General features: G+C 36.2%; 1 protein-coding gene across 1 annotated transcript; it reads right to left on the minus strand.

The window, feature by feature from the left end:
• Nucleotides 1-3,792: 3,792 nt before the first annotated feature.
• Nucleotides 3,793-4,787, minus strand: LOC127841128 (uncharacterized). Its single transcript, XM_052369692.1, has 2 exons — nucleotides 4,637-4,787; nucleotides 3,793-4,356 (listed from the first exon to the last, which is right to left on the minus strand). The coding sequence occupies exons 1-2, from the start codon at nucleotides 4,699-4,701 to the stop codon at nucleotides 3,939-3,941; spliced, it is 483 nt and encodes a 160-aa protein (XP_052225652.1). The 5' UTR covers nucleotides 4,702-4,787; the 3' UTR covers nucleotides 3,793-3,938.
• Nucleotides 4,788-19,582: the final 14,795 nt, after the last annotated feature.

The following is a 19,582-nucleotide window of genomic DNA, read 5'->3' on the forward strand; positions in this document are numbered from 1 at the left end:
ATATTTGTTTCTGTTTTTCCCTTCATTCGTTGTAACCACAAATTCTTTCTTCAAAAAGCCCTTATTCATTATTAATATTGATGTAGGTTATATGACTCATTCAGTATTGTTATTACAAAATTAAATTGGTACTGTTTCTTATATATAAACACGAAGCGATGAAGCTATTGAAAGTTGTGCACATGTAACTAAGTATCGACACCATTTTACTTTACACTTTACTGCATGTATAAATATTTGTGCGTATGGTATAAGTATTGCCGTTTTTTATACCATGGTGTATTTTTACAATTTTAAAAGAATGCTATCAATATCCATGTATGTTGTCATTCCATATAGTTCAGCATATATATGAGCCGTACTCTGTCAAAAGTGGGTTAAATGCATGTGCGTAAAGTGTCGTCCCAGATTAGCCTATGCAGTCCGCACAGGCTAATTAGGGACGATATTTTCCGATTTTATGATATTGTTCGTTTAAAGAAAGTGCCTCCTTAACAAAAGTCTATTTTAGGCAAACAGTGTTGTCCCTGATTAGCCTGTGCGGACTACACAGGCTAATATTGGACGCTACTTTACGCACATGGATTAACCCCCCTTTTTACAGAGCACGGACCATATGTAGAGTAATGCGTCAACGGGACACGTTGAATGTAAAATCAGTGCCTTCAACTGAATTCATCTCAACGTACGTGTTAAATTTGCGAATTATATGCCAAGATAAGTTCCAAAGAAAGTTGCCCTTAATGAGCAGTTTATTAAATGATATTGGTGCACATAAACCCGGGATTATTTGAGCATTGCCTTCCTGTGGGACTAACCTTTAACTTTCAGTGAATAGTTTGCACTCCTCTCTTGTATTAATACTACTCTTTATAAGCCGGGAGAAAAATTAATGACGCGACGTTTAGCATCATAAAACATATTTATCCCATTGTTATTAAGGTTAATCAATTAAGTGCATTTCTTCTAAACTACTGATATGTATTACTTTCCCTTGTTCGAGACATCCGTGTATTGGATGGGAAATACGCATATTGATGATACAATGTTGTATAAATTTCGGAAACGTATTCTAGATCTACAGCAAAGGTGTCTATGAGCTCCAATAGCTCTCTCCTTGGTAAGCGAAATCGACGGAAAAGTTCATCATCATTGTACATGTCTAATGGATTCAACCTATCTCTAAAAACTCGCTCTGTTCGAAAATGTCTTCGCATTCGATGAACAAGTCGCATGGAGGCCGCCATGATTAAACTCGAAACTATCCGCGTTCATTTTGCACGGGTTTTCAATGCCGACAAAGCGTCAAGCGACGAGCAGTCGTGGTGTGAGGGGTAGACTGCGGTCGCTCGACAATATGTCGAACAACGCGCGGTCGATTGACGACCGTCGCTCTCCATTAAACACGGCTATCGTCGCACGACGATTATTCGCTGGTACAACCATAGTCGCCCGACCATGGTCGCTCTCATTAAACCGGACCCAGGCGTGTCGTTGGACCGAATCGATACATATATAGTTAATACGACACAATTACGACAACCTTGTGGATCTACAACAAATCATTTAGTAAGCGTTTCGGTCGCCCTGTGAATTCACACGTTGTACATTTCATTTAAGTAAACATTATTTGCATTGCTGTTACAATACAAAGATTGCCAATTGTTTATATAAAACGTTCGTATTCATATGTTGTTTAACGATTGCGAAAATACAATGTAACCACTAAAATCGTATATACTCGATTTAGCAAAACCCACATTCTATAATTGTATTACACTGTACACAGACATGTATTACAACTCCATATTTATCAAATTCATGTATATTTGTTTAAAAGGGAATATGTGTTGGATTGTGTGGAACATCGAGTTTTAATCACGAGTGATCATATAAAATTATATTTACATGAGTGGCGCTAGAGTGAACATAAATGTATTCTTTGATCACGAGTGAATTAATTGTATCATTATGTTATGCTTACAATTGATTATGGTTTGTATTTTTGCTGAAAAACTGACTTCTTAACGTCATTATCGATAAGTTTCATTTTTACTGATTGAAACAGTGAATTTCCAATTTAATTTTATATCCGATATCTCTATAAACCACAGAAAAGCATGACATATATATATAGATATGTTAACACGAACACATAAACGCCATGTATTATGCGTCGATGAATTTATCATAATTATTTACGAACCGATGAAATACAACTCAGTAATTGCAAAGGATGTTTCGATGCGTGTTGCCTTCCCGCAGATAACTATATTGTGAGGAGTTGGAATAATTGCGTATGTTGAAATCTGTGATAAAGAAGACATCGATACAACTGTCTTGTTAAGTCAAATGAATGCGTCTTTACAAACTACAATTACATAGCTGATCGCACCCACCACCGATAAAGTTACTAATCGGTGATGAATTTCGTTTGTACTTTTTTGATTACATGGTAGTTTGATTAATGCCCTTATCCCTCTGATAGATATTTGTCTTTCATAATTTGAACCGCGTTATGAGAAAACTGGGCTAAATGCATGTGCGTAAAGTGTCATCCCAGATTAGGCTGTGCAGACGACACTTTCCGCATAAACTTGATTTTCGGTAAGGAGGAACTTCCTTGAAACTAAAAAAACCATAAAAGCTGAAAGTGTCGTCTCTGATTAGCCTGTGCGGACTGCACAGTCTTATCTGGGACGACACTTTACGCACATGCATAAAGCACAGTTTTCTCAGAACGCGACTTATTTAAATTAATCTATAGCTCGAGACCGAATCAGAATACAAGAACTGTTGTAGTTGTTTTATTTAAACAAGCAATTGTTGTATTGGTTGTCTTTGCAATTGTAAAGCTTTGTATTGCATTTTGTTTGTATTTGCGAATGTTTAACTGCAACCTGTTTATAAACAATACTGGAACTGTTGCACACCGTTCCCACACTCGTGCTGTTGTATTAAACTACACCACTGTCATTACGGTAAGGCACTACATTGCATACGTCGTCATTACGGTAAGGCACTACATTGCATACGTCGTCATTACGGTAAGGCACTACATTGCATACGTCGTCATTACGGTAAGGCACTACATTGCATACGTCGATTACGAATTATATTTGCAACACACTTGTTGTATAAATATATAAATATATATATATATTAGTTTTGTTCTGAGAACACTGGGCTATAATGCAAGTGCGTTAAGTGTCATCCCAGATTAGCCAGTGCAGTCCGCACAGGCCAATAAGGGACGACACTTTCCGCTTTTATGGTATTTTTAGTTTCAAGGAAGTCCCTCCTTAGCGAAAATCAAGCTTAGGCGGAAAGTGTCGTCCCTGATTAGCCTGTGCGGACTGGCATTAAGCCCCGTTTCTCAGATCGCGACACATATGTAATAATTGTCACACTCATTAATTTGAGTAGCGTTTTTTTTAATTTGGAATATCGGGGCAGCGAGAAACAATCATGACATCGCTTCATCGATCTATGCACGAGTGTAATTATGTGTTCTTAATTAATAAGCGTTTGTCAATACAATATATCAGATCATTACAGTAAGGCACTTCATTGCATAAGTTGACATATGAATTATATTAGCAACACAAATGTATAAATATAAATATATATGAAGCGTAATAGGCAGGATTTGCGTCAAATATACATTATTATATCTTTTATTCAAACATAATTAACCCATTTATGCCTAGCGTCAAAAAAGGGCATTGAAAAACAGCGTAGACCCTAATGAGACGCCGCATGATGCGTCGTCTCATCACGGTCTGCGCTGTTTGCTTTAAGGAATTTCTGTAAGAAATATTCTAGATATAGAGATAAATATACTAGACATCCCTAATTTTAGAAATAAATTGATGCAATTTAGAAGGATGGGAAAGTCCACTAGGCATAAATTGGTTAATCATAACAATCTCAAGTAATCAGCTCACAGTGCACATGCAATTCGTTCTTTCCATCTTACGCAAGTTCTCTTCTTCTCGGCGGACCACCTCCTCTTCCTCCTCCTCTAAATAATACGATTGCAAGCCACGTTCAAGGGCACTATACGGCTCAGTAAACATGTATTTTAGCCACGACCGTTTGACCACAAACACCTTCGTGATTTCTATTCTACCAACATTCGGAAGATCAACGTAATCCTCGGGCATTTGAAGCCTCTTGATAACACTGGGTGTTTTAGGGAATGTCAAGGAAGCATATCCGGCCTTCTTGCATTTCTCATTGTCAACGAAAAGGCATAAACCCAGTAGCAATCGCGGACGTATACAGTTTGCAGTATCCAGTAGCTCTTGTACCCCTTTGTCGTTGATGTCTTTGTAATCATGGAATTTACGGTATCTACATAGAATGGTATTATTTCGATAAGCTGTTTAGGTATCTTGTACAATATGGGGCATGTTTGTAAAAAGAGAATACCTCAGACATTGAAGACGAACTTAGAGATAGCCTTGATTTGAATAAAATGTTTTACGAAGTTAGAATATGTGGTTTATTATGTTGATTATTTGGTTTAGAAATTGTAAAAAATAATAAATTACTTGCTCAACACAGTGCCTTGCAATTTTTCAACAATGTGTCTTAAACAACTTAACTAAAACTATATTTGTAAAAAGGATACCTTTCGATTGTTGGGTCTATGCCTTTGAGGTTCAGTAGTCCGCAAATCGTGTTTATGTAGTACATCAATCGACCACGCGGGTCATCGGACAACTTGTAAGTGGTATCCCCTATTTGATGATAAATGGATACATCTCCTCCGCTGGTTGGCGTTGCAGTCCCTGACATTTTATAACACGATCGTTACTTCCGCATACATGCATACGTCGTTTGTTTAAATATGTATTATTTAGTCAACACACTTCACAGTCGCACACGTTCCACGTGTCATCCAAAAATACTTATACAGATTATTATAATCACACTCACATAGGAAAAAGTAGTCCAGCTTGGTGTTCAGTGGTATATTAGTAATGTTATGTATATATATATAGATTATGTATACATATAATAAATGGTAAACAACACCTCGCTTCAAGTATCAATTTTAGTCAATATAATCACATTCACAAGTCATGTAATGTATCTTTGCAATTAATTTACCATATATCTTTGGAATGAAATAGCTAACGTTTATAATAAAACATCGGAGGTATTGAGCAAAAACGGTATAAATAATTTGGCCACGATGCAAAATAGTTTATCTTTATTTGAATATAATAGCGATTAAAATATCGATCAATCCTATTATGATCGCCATATCTAATGGATATGTACATCTGCGTTACATGAACGTCGTCTTGCATTCATCGATTAATATTGATATCGGAATTATCTCGATTTGCGAGCGGCATCGCCTTTGTTGAAGGATAATATTGTCTTCGCAGTATAAAGAGTAACTGTACGCTACAACATGAAATCGTCACAAACGGTGAGCTAGTTTACAGTATGTATGTGAACAGTCCTTATAACTACTGCAACAACTGATGTTGATACTACTGCTGCCGCCACTGATGATCATGCTACTTCCTCCTAAAATGATATGACAATACATGTTAAACCATTTTATTGACACTACACAGATATAAATTTAAAATATTAATATGTTCTTCATTCCCATTATTTTTAACCTATTTATGCCTAGCGTCAAGAAAAAAGGACATTGCAAACAGCGTAGACCCAGATGAGACGCCGCATAATGCGGCGTCTCATCTGGGTCTGCGCTGTTTGCTTAAATGAATTTCTTTATGGAATATTCTATATATACAAATAAATATACTTGACACCCCTAATTTTGGAAATAAATTGATCCAATTTAGAAGGATGGGAGAGTCCACTAGGCATAAATGGGTTAAATCTTCGAAATCTATATTGCAGGCGCTCATGAAAACAATACGTGTTCAACCTTGCATTGGAACATTTTCATGGTATTGCCACGAAGCAAAAACCTATCCTCTATATATATGTTCGGAAATCACGGTTATGTTTATTCGCAGTGTTGGTGCCTGCCTACCCACGGCATTTTTAATTGCTCAGGATACATGTATAAAACATACGTAAAGTCTGTTATAATGTGTGTATGAATCATACAAATGTTGCATTGGTCTGTAAAAAAAATGGGTCTAATGAATGTGAATACAGTTTCGTTCCCGATTACCCTGTGCGGTCCGCAGTGTCGTGCCAGATTACCCTGTGCAGTCCGCAGTGTCGTGCCAGATTACCCTGTGCGGTCTGCAGTGTCGTGCCAGATTACCCTGTGCGGTCCGCAGTGTCGTGCCAGATTACCCTGTGCAGACCGCAGTGTCGTGCCAGATTACCCTGTGCAGTCCGCAGTGTCGTGCCAGATTAACCTGTGCGGTCCGCAGTGTCGTGCCAGATTACCCTGTGCGGTCCTCAGTGTCGTGCCCGATTACCCTGTGCGGTCCGCAGTGTCGTGCCCGATTACCCTGTGCAGTCCGCACAGGCTTATCAGGGACGACACTTTCCGCCTAAACTTCATTTTGGCTAAGAGACTTTCTTAAATCGGAAAATATCATAAAAGCGGAAAGTGTCGTCCCTAATTATCCTGTGCGGACTGCACAGCCTAACACTGGACGACACTTTACGCACATGCATTAAACCCCTTTTTTACAAAGCACGGCCCGTTAAAAGATGTATAACGAAACAGCATAACGTACATATTTGAGAGCATTGTAAATGTTCAGTATAACTGTTTTCTCTCAAAATATAACTACAACGAACATTTGCGAATATGAAACTGTTTTTTTAATTTTGCTTTGTCAATTTACCAAAACGTGAAACGTCCCTTTACTCGCATTCACATGCTAATCATTATGATTTTGTATGTGTTATTTGAACAACGATGGCAAATAATGACATAACGTATCGTACGTTCATTTACTATAAGAGTATACATATATCTAAAACAAAAGCCGCAATGTTACTACAGACACATAATAAACACACCGTTTGTTTCATTGTTAAGAATGTGCAGTGAGTTTGTTCCCGTAAAGCACTGCATGCTCTGATACCGTCGCTTTATCTTACTCTTGAAATAATTGTTGATGTTGATTACTTTGGGAATAGCCTCATTGTGTGAAAAATCCATTAGCTACGGCACTTAAATGATATCTTGTGTTGCATCAACACTTCGTTTTATGGCTTTGGTTGTTATGATTATTGCTGTCACGTTGTATGGTACAATAATAACGCTATGACATTTCAGCACTAAGGATAGAATGGCAAATCACTAAACTTTAATAATAGATGTTATTTTAACCCATTTATGCCTAGCTTCAAGAAAAAATGCCTTCGCAAACAGCTTAGACCCAGATGAAATGCCGCATAATGCGGCGTCTCATCTGGGTCTGCGCTGTTTGCTTAAAGGAGTTTCTGTAAGAAATATTCTAAATATAGAAATAAATATACTAGACAACCCTAATTTTGGAAATAAATTGTTCCAATATTGAAGGATGGGAGATTCCACTAGGCATAAATGCGTTAAATTATAAGATCGAATCCGCAAACTGTGACGTAGTTTATTATGATTACTTCGCGTAACATACGTCTCGAGCAAACGACGTGTGGTGTTAATCTTTTGGGAGTATCTTCACGGTGTGAACAAGCCGTTTGCGACCGCATGTATAGCGTTATTTTCAACATGAGTATTGTAGCTGTAGGGCACCTGTTTGATTGTATTAAAACAATCAATTCGCCAGTGTACGTCACTGAGCTACACACATACACGCACCTTAATGCGTGTTGTTTGGTTAGTCGGCTCGGCGGTCTCTACCAAACTGTCTCCATTAAAGGGGCCTTTTCACAGATTTTTGCATATTTTGAAGTTTGTCATTAAATGCTTTATATTGATAAATGTAAACATTGGATCTTAAAAGTTCCAGTAAAAAAATCAAGAATAAAATTTAAAAAAGGAAAAAAAAGTAGCCGGTAACAGGGCTCGAACCAGTGACCCCCGGAGTCCTGGAGTAAAAAAGCATTAGCCCTCTCGGCTATTCCGCCGGGTATACACACTTTATGTATTTTATACCTTATATAAGCAATCTTCGTAGTTTCGTAAATTAAAAAGGACAACAAAAGAACTCTCCAAATTATTCAATCGTTTCGCGTTGGAACGCTTTATAATTTTTAGGTTTTCAAATCGTCAAAAGATACATATAATGGCTATATTGGACTATGGTAAATGTTCAGTCATACTGTTTCCTCACAAATATCATAATTAAAACGACAATTTGCGAATCTGAAACAACTTTTTTCAATTTTGTCAATTTACCAAACCTTGAAAAGATCCCTTTAAACTATAAACCGTTTTGTATGTCAAATGTGCCCATTCAAAAATGAACGACTTTCGTAACTGATAATAATGTTTTTTCGTAGATATTTCTCAAATCCTTAACTGAATGATCTTTAACTATCAGGTTCATTAGTAAACGGCCACCGGAAAAACTTTGCGAAACCGAAATTTCGCAAACTTAAGTACCCTTTTTCTTAAAGATTTGCTACTTTGAGACATAGTATGCGATAAAAGTCTTATCGTTGATTAATAATTGGTTATTTTCACTCAAAAAACGCGTTTTCTTCACTATGAAATTTATAAGCAAAGTTGGGGTTCCCATGGGATTTTTGCATTTTCCCATGGGATTTTCGATTTTCCCATGGGATTTTTTCTCCCATGGGATTTTTTTTCTCCCATAATTTGCAAATGGGAGAAAAATCCCATGGGATTTTGAACATTTTAAAAAACGTGTTTTATTTGCGTTTGCAAGTATTTTAACGTTATTTAAGGACTGTATATTGGTTTTATGCCAATTATATATAAAAATATTTAGTAATAAAAAAATCCCATTTTAAAATCTTATTTTGAGAGATTTATTCATGAAACTTTCAGAAACATCATATTTTATGAAATGATGAACAACTACGATATTTTAATGCGTTTAGTCGTGTTTAAAAAAAAACAAAAAATCCCATGGGATTTTTAAATCCCATGGGATTTTTAAATCCCATGGGATTTTTTCTCCCATGGGATTTTTTTCCAATGGGATTTTTCAGTTTCGTAAGCCGAATAAGTTTCTTAATGCGAAAAACAACAATAAAGGAAATAATAATTATAATTTTGAATAATAAATTGAATAATATAAATAACATGAATATTTTTAAAATGAGTTACAATTAAAGGTTTATGCTAGTAGAACTTATCATTTCTTGTTCGAGCAGATGGTTGAGTCCAATTGGTGAGTATGCCAGCTTAGAACCAGTATAAATGCATCGCAGACAGACAACGCTGTCATACTGTACACACCGCTGAGTAACAATCTTTATTGCATTTCATTTTGCAACAGAAAATGAACTCCGTAGTATAATTGATCTTATATATGCCCTCTGCTTTTGAAAGCGTGCAACACATTAACATAACAATAAGTCCATGCCAAAAACTATGTGCAAATTCCATTCAAAGCTATATACACATTATAAAGGTCAGATGACCCGCGTCATGCGAAAATGGGTCTTATGTCATATGCGGCCGAAGTTGGTCCATCCTAGCTTGTCCAACCGCGCAGTCTGGTCAGGTACTACGCTGACTGATATATAAAGTCAAGCCATGATTCGTGGTCTCATATCCTAACTCGGTAGCTCCTGTGCGAAACTTTCACCGGAAACGACGGCACCGAGACGGGCGCTCGAACTTTGCGGATGCGCGTTATATGTTATATATAATAGCGCGATGTGTTTTTTCTTGCCTCAAATTAGTAAGCCCAATCAGCGTTTTATTGTGTTTTTTGCTTCTACTATTAACAAGAACTTCAACTGATACGAACATGAATTTTATTTTAATATGTTTATTTAATGCTCGGAAAACTCATTGTATATTTAGACTACTACTTATAAAACAAAGTCGGGTTTTCGGCATAAAAATTGTTATTCCAAACCAGATTTTACGCACTTTACTGTACAAAATACCGTTAGGGCCACCGTGGTTACTCATTAAAATCCAGAGGGCGAGAATGCGAGAACGCGAAAGTACGATGACGACAGTGCGACAATACGATGGCGACAATGCGTTTGTACGATTGCGAAAACGCGCTAGTACGATGACGACAATGCGACAGTGCGACAATACAATGGCGGCAGTGCGATAGTACGGGGGCGACAATGCGATAGTCATATCGTACTGTCGCCGTGGTATCATCGCAATGTCGCCATCGTTCTATCGCATTGTCGCCATCGTATTGTCGCACTGTCGCCATCTCATTTTCGAATTGCCGCCATCATACTATCGCGTTATCGCATTGGCACCATCGTACTATCGCACTGTCGGCTATCGCCATCGTATTGTCGCACTGTCGTCATCGTATTTTCGCACTGTCGTCATCGTATTATCGCACTATAGAACTGTAGTATTGTCGCCATCGTACTATCTCACTGTCGCCATCGTATTGTCGCACTGTCGTCATCGCACTGTCTGATTGTCGTCATCGTATTATCGCGTTCTCGCATTGTCGCCATCGTACTATCGCATTGTCGCCATCGTATTGTCACCCTGTCATCATCGTATTGTCACATTGTCGCCATCGTACTATCGCGTTCTCGCGTTCTCGCCCTCTGGATTGTAATGTGTAACCACGATGGCACTAACGGTATTCCGTAATACTGCTAAAGCACAGTATGATTAGGTCACTCCCAATGCTCAAATCTCTATGTCTATTTTAGTAACAACACATGTCTATGGAAGGATATTTAGGTAAAAGTTACATCATTCGTGGTGAATATTTACATTATGACCGATGCTTATTCTAATTTGCTTTATGACAATTCCAACATGCTTGTTGTCTATTCGTTTATACTTGATGATTGCTGCAACATTACATCATTCATGAATAATATTTACATTGTGCGTGATGTTTATTCTAACATGCTTCATGACAGTTCCAACATGCTTGTTCTCTATCGGTTATACTTGATGATTGTTTCAACATGCTTGGTGACTATCCAATGTTTGTGTGTTCATTATTCCTGAAACCAGTCATAATCGGTTTTGCCACTAAGCGTCATTAACAACGGCAGTTAGCAACAGGCAGTAAGCAGAATGCAAGTTACTAAATTATGACATCAGGTGGCGCGCGTTTATTTTCCGTATGTTGAATAAATTACTTTTCGGAAAAAAAAGCGAAAACATCCGAATCATTTTGACTAGTAAACTGAATAAGCTGAATTAGTTCCCTTCGTTATATAATCTCCATTAAACTAAATACGTTCATTATTGCCATGAAGACCAGTAAGTTTACACAATGAATTGACTGCCGTGAATGTTTTTGATATTTGTAAGATGCAATTGGCACTCAAGAAATTATACATGCATTTTATTCAGAACATAACGGGGCTGATGTGTTGGAATTGTGGTCCTTCCCTAGTCCAAATAATTACAGTAGACGTAATCTACCGATGTGCATTGCATATCGACCTCATATTTATAAAGTAGCCCAAACCCCCATTGCCACAGACCTGTGCGTGAAACTTTCAGATTTCTCTAGTCTGTTTACCATGCTATAATTACAATTTCTATAAACACATATTTATCATTTTATGACTATATAATGTCTGTGGTATACAGAGAAACCTGAAAGTTACAAGTACTCGTGTCTAGTACTGTACAACTATTGTACTCCTCGTTGAGAAAACAACTACTTCATCTACATGTATTAAAATATCATAAAACATAATTTTCAATCAAGTTGGAAAAAATCAATAAATAAATGTCATATAAACAGGTTTGTCATGAACGTTGACGTCGCTCTTGGTTACCAGAAAAATTCCCACGCACGTATTTCAACCGTCATTGTTTACAATCAATTAAATGCATAAGTACTTGAATTTGTATAGTGTTTTTTAAAAGTGTCCAGCTACAGGTGGTTAGCGTGTGGCTATAATACTAGTTAGTGAAAACATATTTTGGAATGATAAGTAATCATATTATAACGAAAAATCAACTTTTCTTAAAAAAAATAAGTTAAATATATATTCAACAAGGTATCCAACTCGAAATCATCCGAAAACGGGATGCCTCGTTTTAAACAGCCATTACTTCATCAATTTTGCAGCGATTTTCACGATCTTGGTCTTATTCAACGCAGAAATAAATTTCCTTTCTGGAAATGTATATGTCTTGCAATATTTTTACAAATACTGGGTCAACTTTTAAAAAATAACACGATACACAACTCGCGTGACCCAGCTGTGATCGATCAGACAGTATTCATGACTGAAATCTTCACGGGGAAATGGGCATTTTCCCTGCAAAGTTCACGAACCTCGATACCATAATTCAATAAAACGTATGAAAAAAAAACATTCTTACCGTGCTTGCCGTAGAATTATGCATCAAAACTAACTGTCCAGCGCATTTTCAAACCTTTGTTTACATACATTTCAACCAACTGACATTTTAAACACAAGGGTGATTTCATTGCTCCAATGCGGAGTTGTGTCCTTACAACTGGAGATTTCATTCATAAATACGGTCTGATCGATAACAACTGGGTCAAGCGAATTATGTATAGCTTTATTTCTTAAAATTTGACCCAGCATGTGTAGAAATATAACAATATATATATACATTTCCTAAAAGGAAATTCATTTCTGCGTTGAATAAGACCGGGTCATGAAAATCGCTGCAAAATTAATTTAGTAATGGCTGCTCAAAACGATGCACCCCGTTTTCGGATGATTTCGAGTTGGATACCTTGTTATATATAAAACGGTAGTGATTTTTTTTTTATAGAAAATTTGATTTTTTGTTTTAATATGATTATTTATCATTCAAAAAGATGTTTTCACTAATTATTATCATAGCCACACGCTAACCACCTGTGTGTCCAGCACGTGTGCCGGGAGAACAGGGCTTAATGTATTTTTTGTTAAGCTCTATAATATTTATATCCAATCTGTATGAAAAAATGTCGGTGAACATTATTCCGGTGTTAATTTTTGAAAATATTGAGGCATTCGTTAATTATGGATCTAAAACGGAACATTAATCCGCAAAAAAAACACCGGGCATATTGCATATTAGATCGGACACATGAAATTATTTCGAAAGAAAGCAATAAGAGTTTCAATTCTACAAGAGTAAGTATCGCTGTGCACGATTACGCTCTTACTGCTCGTATATATTTGACTCTTGGCAAATACCTAGTGTTTTATTTTGCTTAATCTAAATTGTGTCATGCATCTATATGTACTTAAAGCAGCATGACCAACAGCTCTTTCATATGTGAAAGAGATTGACACGAAATACCTACCCATCTATAATAAAGTTTATATGTGCACTTCAATATTATAGTTTTAAAGCATTTTATGTGGTGCAATATAAAAGTACTCTAGTAAATTTGAAATTATGTAATCGATTTCCTCTCAACATACATGCAAAGTTCCAGATAACTTTTTCAGCAAAATCTTGGTTTACACTCTATAAGAATCCAGCCTTAAAGTCTATTATTAATTCTTTTTTTTCATGTAAATATAATTTTTGGCACATCCGCATTTAGGTTTATAGTCTAAGAAGAGCTAATGACAATTGCCGGTTTACAGCAGACTTTTTGCGATAAAAGGACCAGATAATGGAAAACGTTCGGCTTTTCGACTGTTGTAAAGATGGTCTGTTATTCATAATAACGTTAAAGTGCTGTTGATTTCATAATTGTAATGAGGGCCTAGACGAGTGGGAACTCATTGATAAAATGTTTACATTATATGCATTGATATTGAGTTTTACGCATGATCACACATTTTGAATTCTTATTTTATTTTTCCAATGTGTAACCGTACGCACAGAATTTAAGTCTACTTTTTTACTAAATTTAATTCAATTTTTTACGACTTTAAGCGTCTTATCTGGAGCTCTGCATACATGCATTAGTAGCATATATTGAAATATATCCATAGACTTTCTTTGGTTATTGAAGGTAAATTACTGTACAAAAAATATGGTTAGTCATTAACCAAAAAAAAGTTAAGTCTACAAACACGCGGTTAATTTCGGTTCAGTAGCAAATATCTTACAAAGGTGCGCAACTTCTCCTATAACATAAAATTTCCGTTATACGCCGTAAATTTCCGTAGTCCTCCGTAGCATTTCGGAATGACTGTCAATTGACATCATTGTATCATGCATGATAGTATGTTGCTTTGTGCTTGGGTGAAACTCACATCTTACCATCGCGTTAATTTATTAAACGCATTAATATTTGATTTCATTATGCACTGCGCCTATTGCACAAGTCTCTCTGCACAAACCAACATACACATATGCAGCATGCAATTAACGAACAAGAATGTTGCATCTGTACACATGCATGATACCATTAAGCAGAATGTAAATAGACATTGGACATCAGGCAAGATGTAAGTGTCATCAAGCATGAAAAGGTGTCTACATATTAATTGAAAGTACCATCAAGAATCATGACACAGTCACAAAGAAGGATGTAATTTTTACCTAAATACCCTTCCATATTTGTCGGCACTGTGTGTTTGCTTAATTTCACTGAAGAACGTCTACTGGTAAATCTTACAAAAAAAGTGATAAATAAGACTGAGTAGCAATTTTTTCGGCGTTGCTGTTTAACGTCAAATTTGGCCTTTCAACGAACTTCTTAAAAGCCCATTGAACTTTAATGAAGAAGTTTCCCGCTTGTAGGTCCGAATGAATTAAATCAAATTTTGCAATTGGCAATTTGATAGAAATCCCCATAAAACATTGCACATAGCTTTCTGAAATAAACAGGCCACATTGAACGCATTCACGATATCCAACAGCTCTCTTTGCAAAGACCTATCTAGTGTTTCTTGGCCGTGTAAGATCTATAATTAGAACATCGTCACCTAAACATCTACTAATAGAAGAGCATATTTTGGGGAAACAAATTCAATAAGAGTACAAAACGTCCACGATCAATAATGTGTAGTTTGTTAAAGATATCACGGCAGTAAAAACATAGCACTTTAAAGAGACCACAATCTGGTACATTTGGTCAATTGTTGCGTCCGTGGCGGACAATACATTTTTAAAAAGAAAGCGTACAAAAAAGCAAACACAAAGTTCTTCGTAAGCTTGTTTTAATCTTAAAAACACATAATCGACAGTCATTCCAGTCAAATACAATACTAACAGTCAGCACTCTAGAGATCAAAAGTGCGGATATAAATATTTAATTCAGGGATATCAAGTGTATCAAGTTCGAATTCCGGAAAAAATAGCCGGTAGTCTGGGGCATTAGGTCCCTTACAGGGATAAAAGGTAAATCCCCGCCCGAGCCGTAGCTAACTGATTTATTGTAGTCTTTCTAGTTGCAATTTCTGGTGAGTACAATGCGGAATATTACGGATATTTGCAACATGTCGAAGATTTTCGGAAAGTAGCGAAGAGGTTTTCGTCAGTTAATATTCATGTCCGTGCCGGCCGCTAACTTATCAGAATCAATAAAAAAGAACCAGAAAAAATCGGTACCGATCGCAAATTTCCGGAATTCCGATAAAGCTTCAACATAATTTGTTCTCAAATGATCGCGTACTCGAACGAATCTGTCCCTACGCCTCAAACTCCCTTTAAATCTCATCGGACGTACATTGATCTCAAAATCTATCCTTGACGACTCAAATCATATTTCCTGAATAGTTTGGCCTATTGACGTCCCTGTAATTATAACAATGGTCTTTTGGATAAACACCGCTAAGTTGTTGCAATATAATAACCGTTTAAAATAGTTACCGGTTTTCATTTAATAAAATGAGTAAGTCATATTCGAGATTTCAGCGATTGCCAATATTTTGCTTTTGTTTCTCATAAGCATATGGTGCTTGGTATCTGCTATTGACTCCTATGTAGATTGCAAATATTACATAACCCTTACAGCGGCCGAGCGCAGATATCTGCATTTGGCCGCTAAAAAGAAAAATCTTTGCGCATTAATTTAATTCAAATCTCATTATCATAATCAAAATCATCATCATCGTCGTCGTCGTCACTACTACCACCACCACCATCATCATCATCATCATCTTCTTCTTCTTCTTCTTCTTCTTCTTCTTCTTCTTCTTCCTCCTCCTCCTCATCATCATCATTAACAACAACAGCAACACCAACTTAACATCATCATCAAACAACAATAAACATCGGTAGCATACAATGTGCTTCATCAACCATACATAATTATATGCGTTAAAACACCATAATAGAACAGCATGAATGAAGCTGTCTATTACTCTTTTATATTTCCTATACCAATATTTTTTTTTCGTTAATTGAAGGACTAGTTGAAATCTTCTATAAAAGCCCTCCCACCCCCCCCCCCAAAAAAAAAAAAAAAATAAAATAAAACATAATAATAATAACCCTAGCAAACAACAATAAACATAGGTTAGTTAGTATACACTGTGCTTTAGCAACCATGCATAATGAATGTTTATGACTTCGGACCGTTGTGATCAAATTTAAAAAAGCAAGATGGTATGGTATTTCATCAAAATAAAGATAAGTTATTATCTATGTAATACTTAAATTAGGTTTATAACGTATGCATATTTGTCTAAAACTTGTGAAATGTGATTCGTAAGCCGACGACAACATTATCATTCGGACCCTTCTCCCCACCTAACAATCGAGATTAAACACCTGTGGAGATCCCGATCTTATCAATGAATAAACCGGTTCAATGATGTCAAGTCAAATAAAACATACCATTACTATCCAAATAAATATCTATCAAAAAATGTAAATTGATATACCTACTTAACTAAAACTAAACTTAAACGATTAGCAAGAAAAATATATAAAGAAGAAGCAGGCAAAGTAGACAAATTAATTGTAACATATGTTTTCTCAGTCTCCCACTGTTGAACAATATAAATAGTATTTATCGCCACCCCAAAAGGGATCTTTATCACACGTTTGGCTCAACTAATATATAATCGTGACAGGACAAACTGTCAACAAATACCTTGTTAATGTTTTATACATAACTCCAATCAAAGGTCAACTTCCAAGGAAACTGCGGCATGTTAAAACTGTTGATTATGACAAAATGTTGTTTAGTACAAATCAGTACAATAGCGTCTGTTATGTGGCCTATACTAATCCAGTTAAATAAAACTTTAATCGCAGAAAAGATTAGATTCTTTACACCTTTAAAGGGGCCTTTTCACAGATTTTGGCATTTTTTTTAACTTATTCATTAAATGCTTTATATTGATAAATGTAAACATTGGATCATAAAAGCTCCAGTAAAAAATCAAGAAAAAAAAAAAAAGGAAATGTACATTGCCCGGAGCAGGGTTCGAACCAGTGACCCCTGGAGTCCTGGCAGAGTCCTGTAGTATAAACGCTTATGCCTACTGAGCTATTCCGCCGAGTACACATTCTCGACGTATTTTATACCTTATATAAGCAATCTTCGTAGTTTCACAAAATTTAACGACAAAAACAGAACTCTCCAAATTATTCAATCGTTTCGCGTTGCAACGCTGTATAATTTTTAGGTTTTAAAATCGTCAAAAGATGCATATAATGGCTATATTAGAGCATGGTTAATGTTCAGTATTAATGTTTCCTCACAAATATCATAACTAAAACGAAAACTTACGAATCTGAATCAACTTTTTTCAATTTTGTCAATTTACCAAAGCGTGAAAAGATCCCTTTAAGAAAATATATAAAACAGTTCTTTCCTGTTTTAACAAAATGATACATTTAAAAATAAATTATGAAGCATCGCTAGCAATATTAGAAAGAGAAGTAGAAGGAGAATTATTATCAATAGTAGCAGTAGCAGCAGCAGCAGCAGCAGTAGCAGCAGTAGCAGTAGCAGAATCAGTAGCAGTAGCAGTAGCAGTAGCAGCAGCAGCAGCAGTAGCACTAGCAGTAGCAGTAGAAGTAGCACTAGCAGTAGCCGTATCAGTAGCAGTAACAGTAGCAGCAGCAACAGCAGCAGAAGCAGCAGCAGCAGCAGTAGCAGTAGCACTATCAGAAGCAACAGCAGCAGCGGCAGTGGCAGCGGCAGTGGCAGTGGCAGTAGCAGTGGCAGTAGCAGTGGCAGTAGCAGTGGCAGTAGCAGTGGCAGTAGCAGTGGCAGTAGCAGTAGCACTATCAGTAGCAGCAGCAGCAGCACTGGCAGCGGCAGTGGCAGCGGCAGTGGCAGTGGCAGCGGCAGCGGCAGTGGCAGCGGCAGTGGCAGCGGCAGTGGCAGCGGCCTTGGCAGTGGCAGCGGCAGCGGCAGCAGTAGCAGTAGCAGTAGCAGTAAGAGTAGCCGAAGCAGTAGCAGTAGCGGCTTTTTGCTTTTTTGTTTTAGAAGTGTTTGTCGTATAAGAAGAACGCAAGGAAGACAAATTAATTGTAACATGTGTTATCTTAGTCTCCGTTGTAGTAGTATTTGTTGTATCTACACAGCCATTTTTCAGTCACCTGAGAGACATGTTTTTATAAGAGATTTAATTGTGGACCAATACATCGTGTATTAATATCAGTGTACACACTGGGACACCACATGGGGCGAGGATTAACAGATAAACTAGGCCTTCAATTAATTATGCGCCTAGAGGCAAACAATACTATAACTTACTGATAATTTTAGGATTGGGATGTGTTTGTATCTTATTTGAAATTAGCTAGCTTAATTCAAAAACTAATTATAGCCTCAATATTATCACAAGAACATCATCACATATTCATTGTGCAATATATAATCATATCACCATCACAATATGCCAGAGCGTTAGTATTTATTGTGCATACATATCCTACAGCAACATTTACAAAACTTATTACAAACCAACCGCTCAAGCTTTAATTAAGATTGATTTTAATTTATATTATGACATACATTAAAGATCACTGTCAATTAATTAAAAAATAGCTTGATGCTTCGTACTCAGCGATTTAAATAAAAGAAACGTTGCGTACACAATAATTGGGGTTAATAAAAAAAGTCTGCAATTAAAATAATCAAATTTAAATAATACAAGATTTAGTTTCAAATTGTCGCTCAAAAAATGTATCAGTTATATCAGTTACTAGGGAATCGATTTGTTTAATCTCCGCAATCCAATAATAATTATGGTGTTTGTATGACAAATTAATAGCTCTTCGTCATTGAATGTATGATACTCATAAAAATATTGAAACAATAACCACAACAACAACAACATATGTGATTATGTATATATCTTCTTCAGATACTCTGTGTCATACTTTCAAAATTATCCTCATAAGATTCATAATAATAAAATAAACACTATTGCAATCTTAGTAAAAACCAACTTAGCCGTTATGCTAATGATTTTATGTTCAGTATGCGTGTACATTTCAATATTATATAACAACAAGTGTTCACAAATACCTATGTTTAATAAATATTAAAAACATGAGAACCAATGAAGGTATTTCATTTTAATAGACTAGTTTTACCGTGTGTGTACATTCATATAAAATCTTTTGAAAATCACACTTGAGATAATGTCTTTAGGTTTTGCTATTTCTAATCGATTTTAACACCATAAA

The sequence above is a fragment of the Dreissena polymorpha genome, chromosome 8, assembly GCF_020536995.1.
Source record: "Dreissena polymorpha isolate Duluth1 chromosome 8, UMN_Dpol_1.0, whole genome shotgun sequence".
NCBI classification, from domain to species: domain Eukaryota; kingdom Metazoa; phylum Mollusca; class Bivalvia; order Myida; family Dreissenidae; genus Dreissena; species Dreissena polymorpha.

Bases quoted from the DNA above. Each gene is read 5' to 3' on its own strand.
- LOC127841128 (XM_052369692.1), bottom strand. From the start codon at position 4,701: ATGTACTACATAAACACGATTTGCGGACTACTGAACCTCAAAGGCATA. The intron at 4,357-4,636 runs GTATCCTTTTTA...CATTCTATGTAG, and splicing joins ATAGACCCAACAATCGAAAG to ATACCGTAAATTCCATGATT.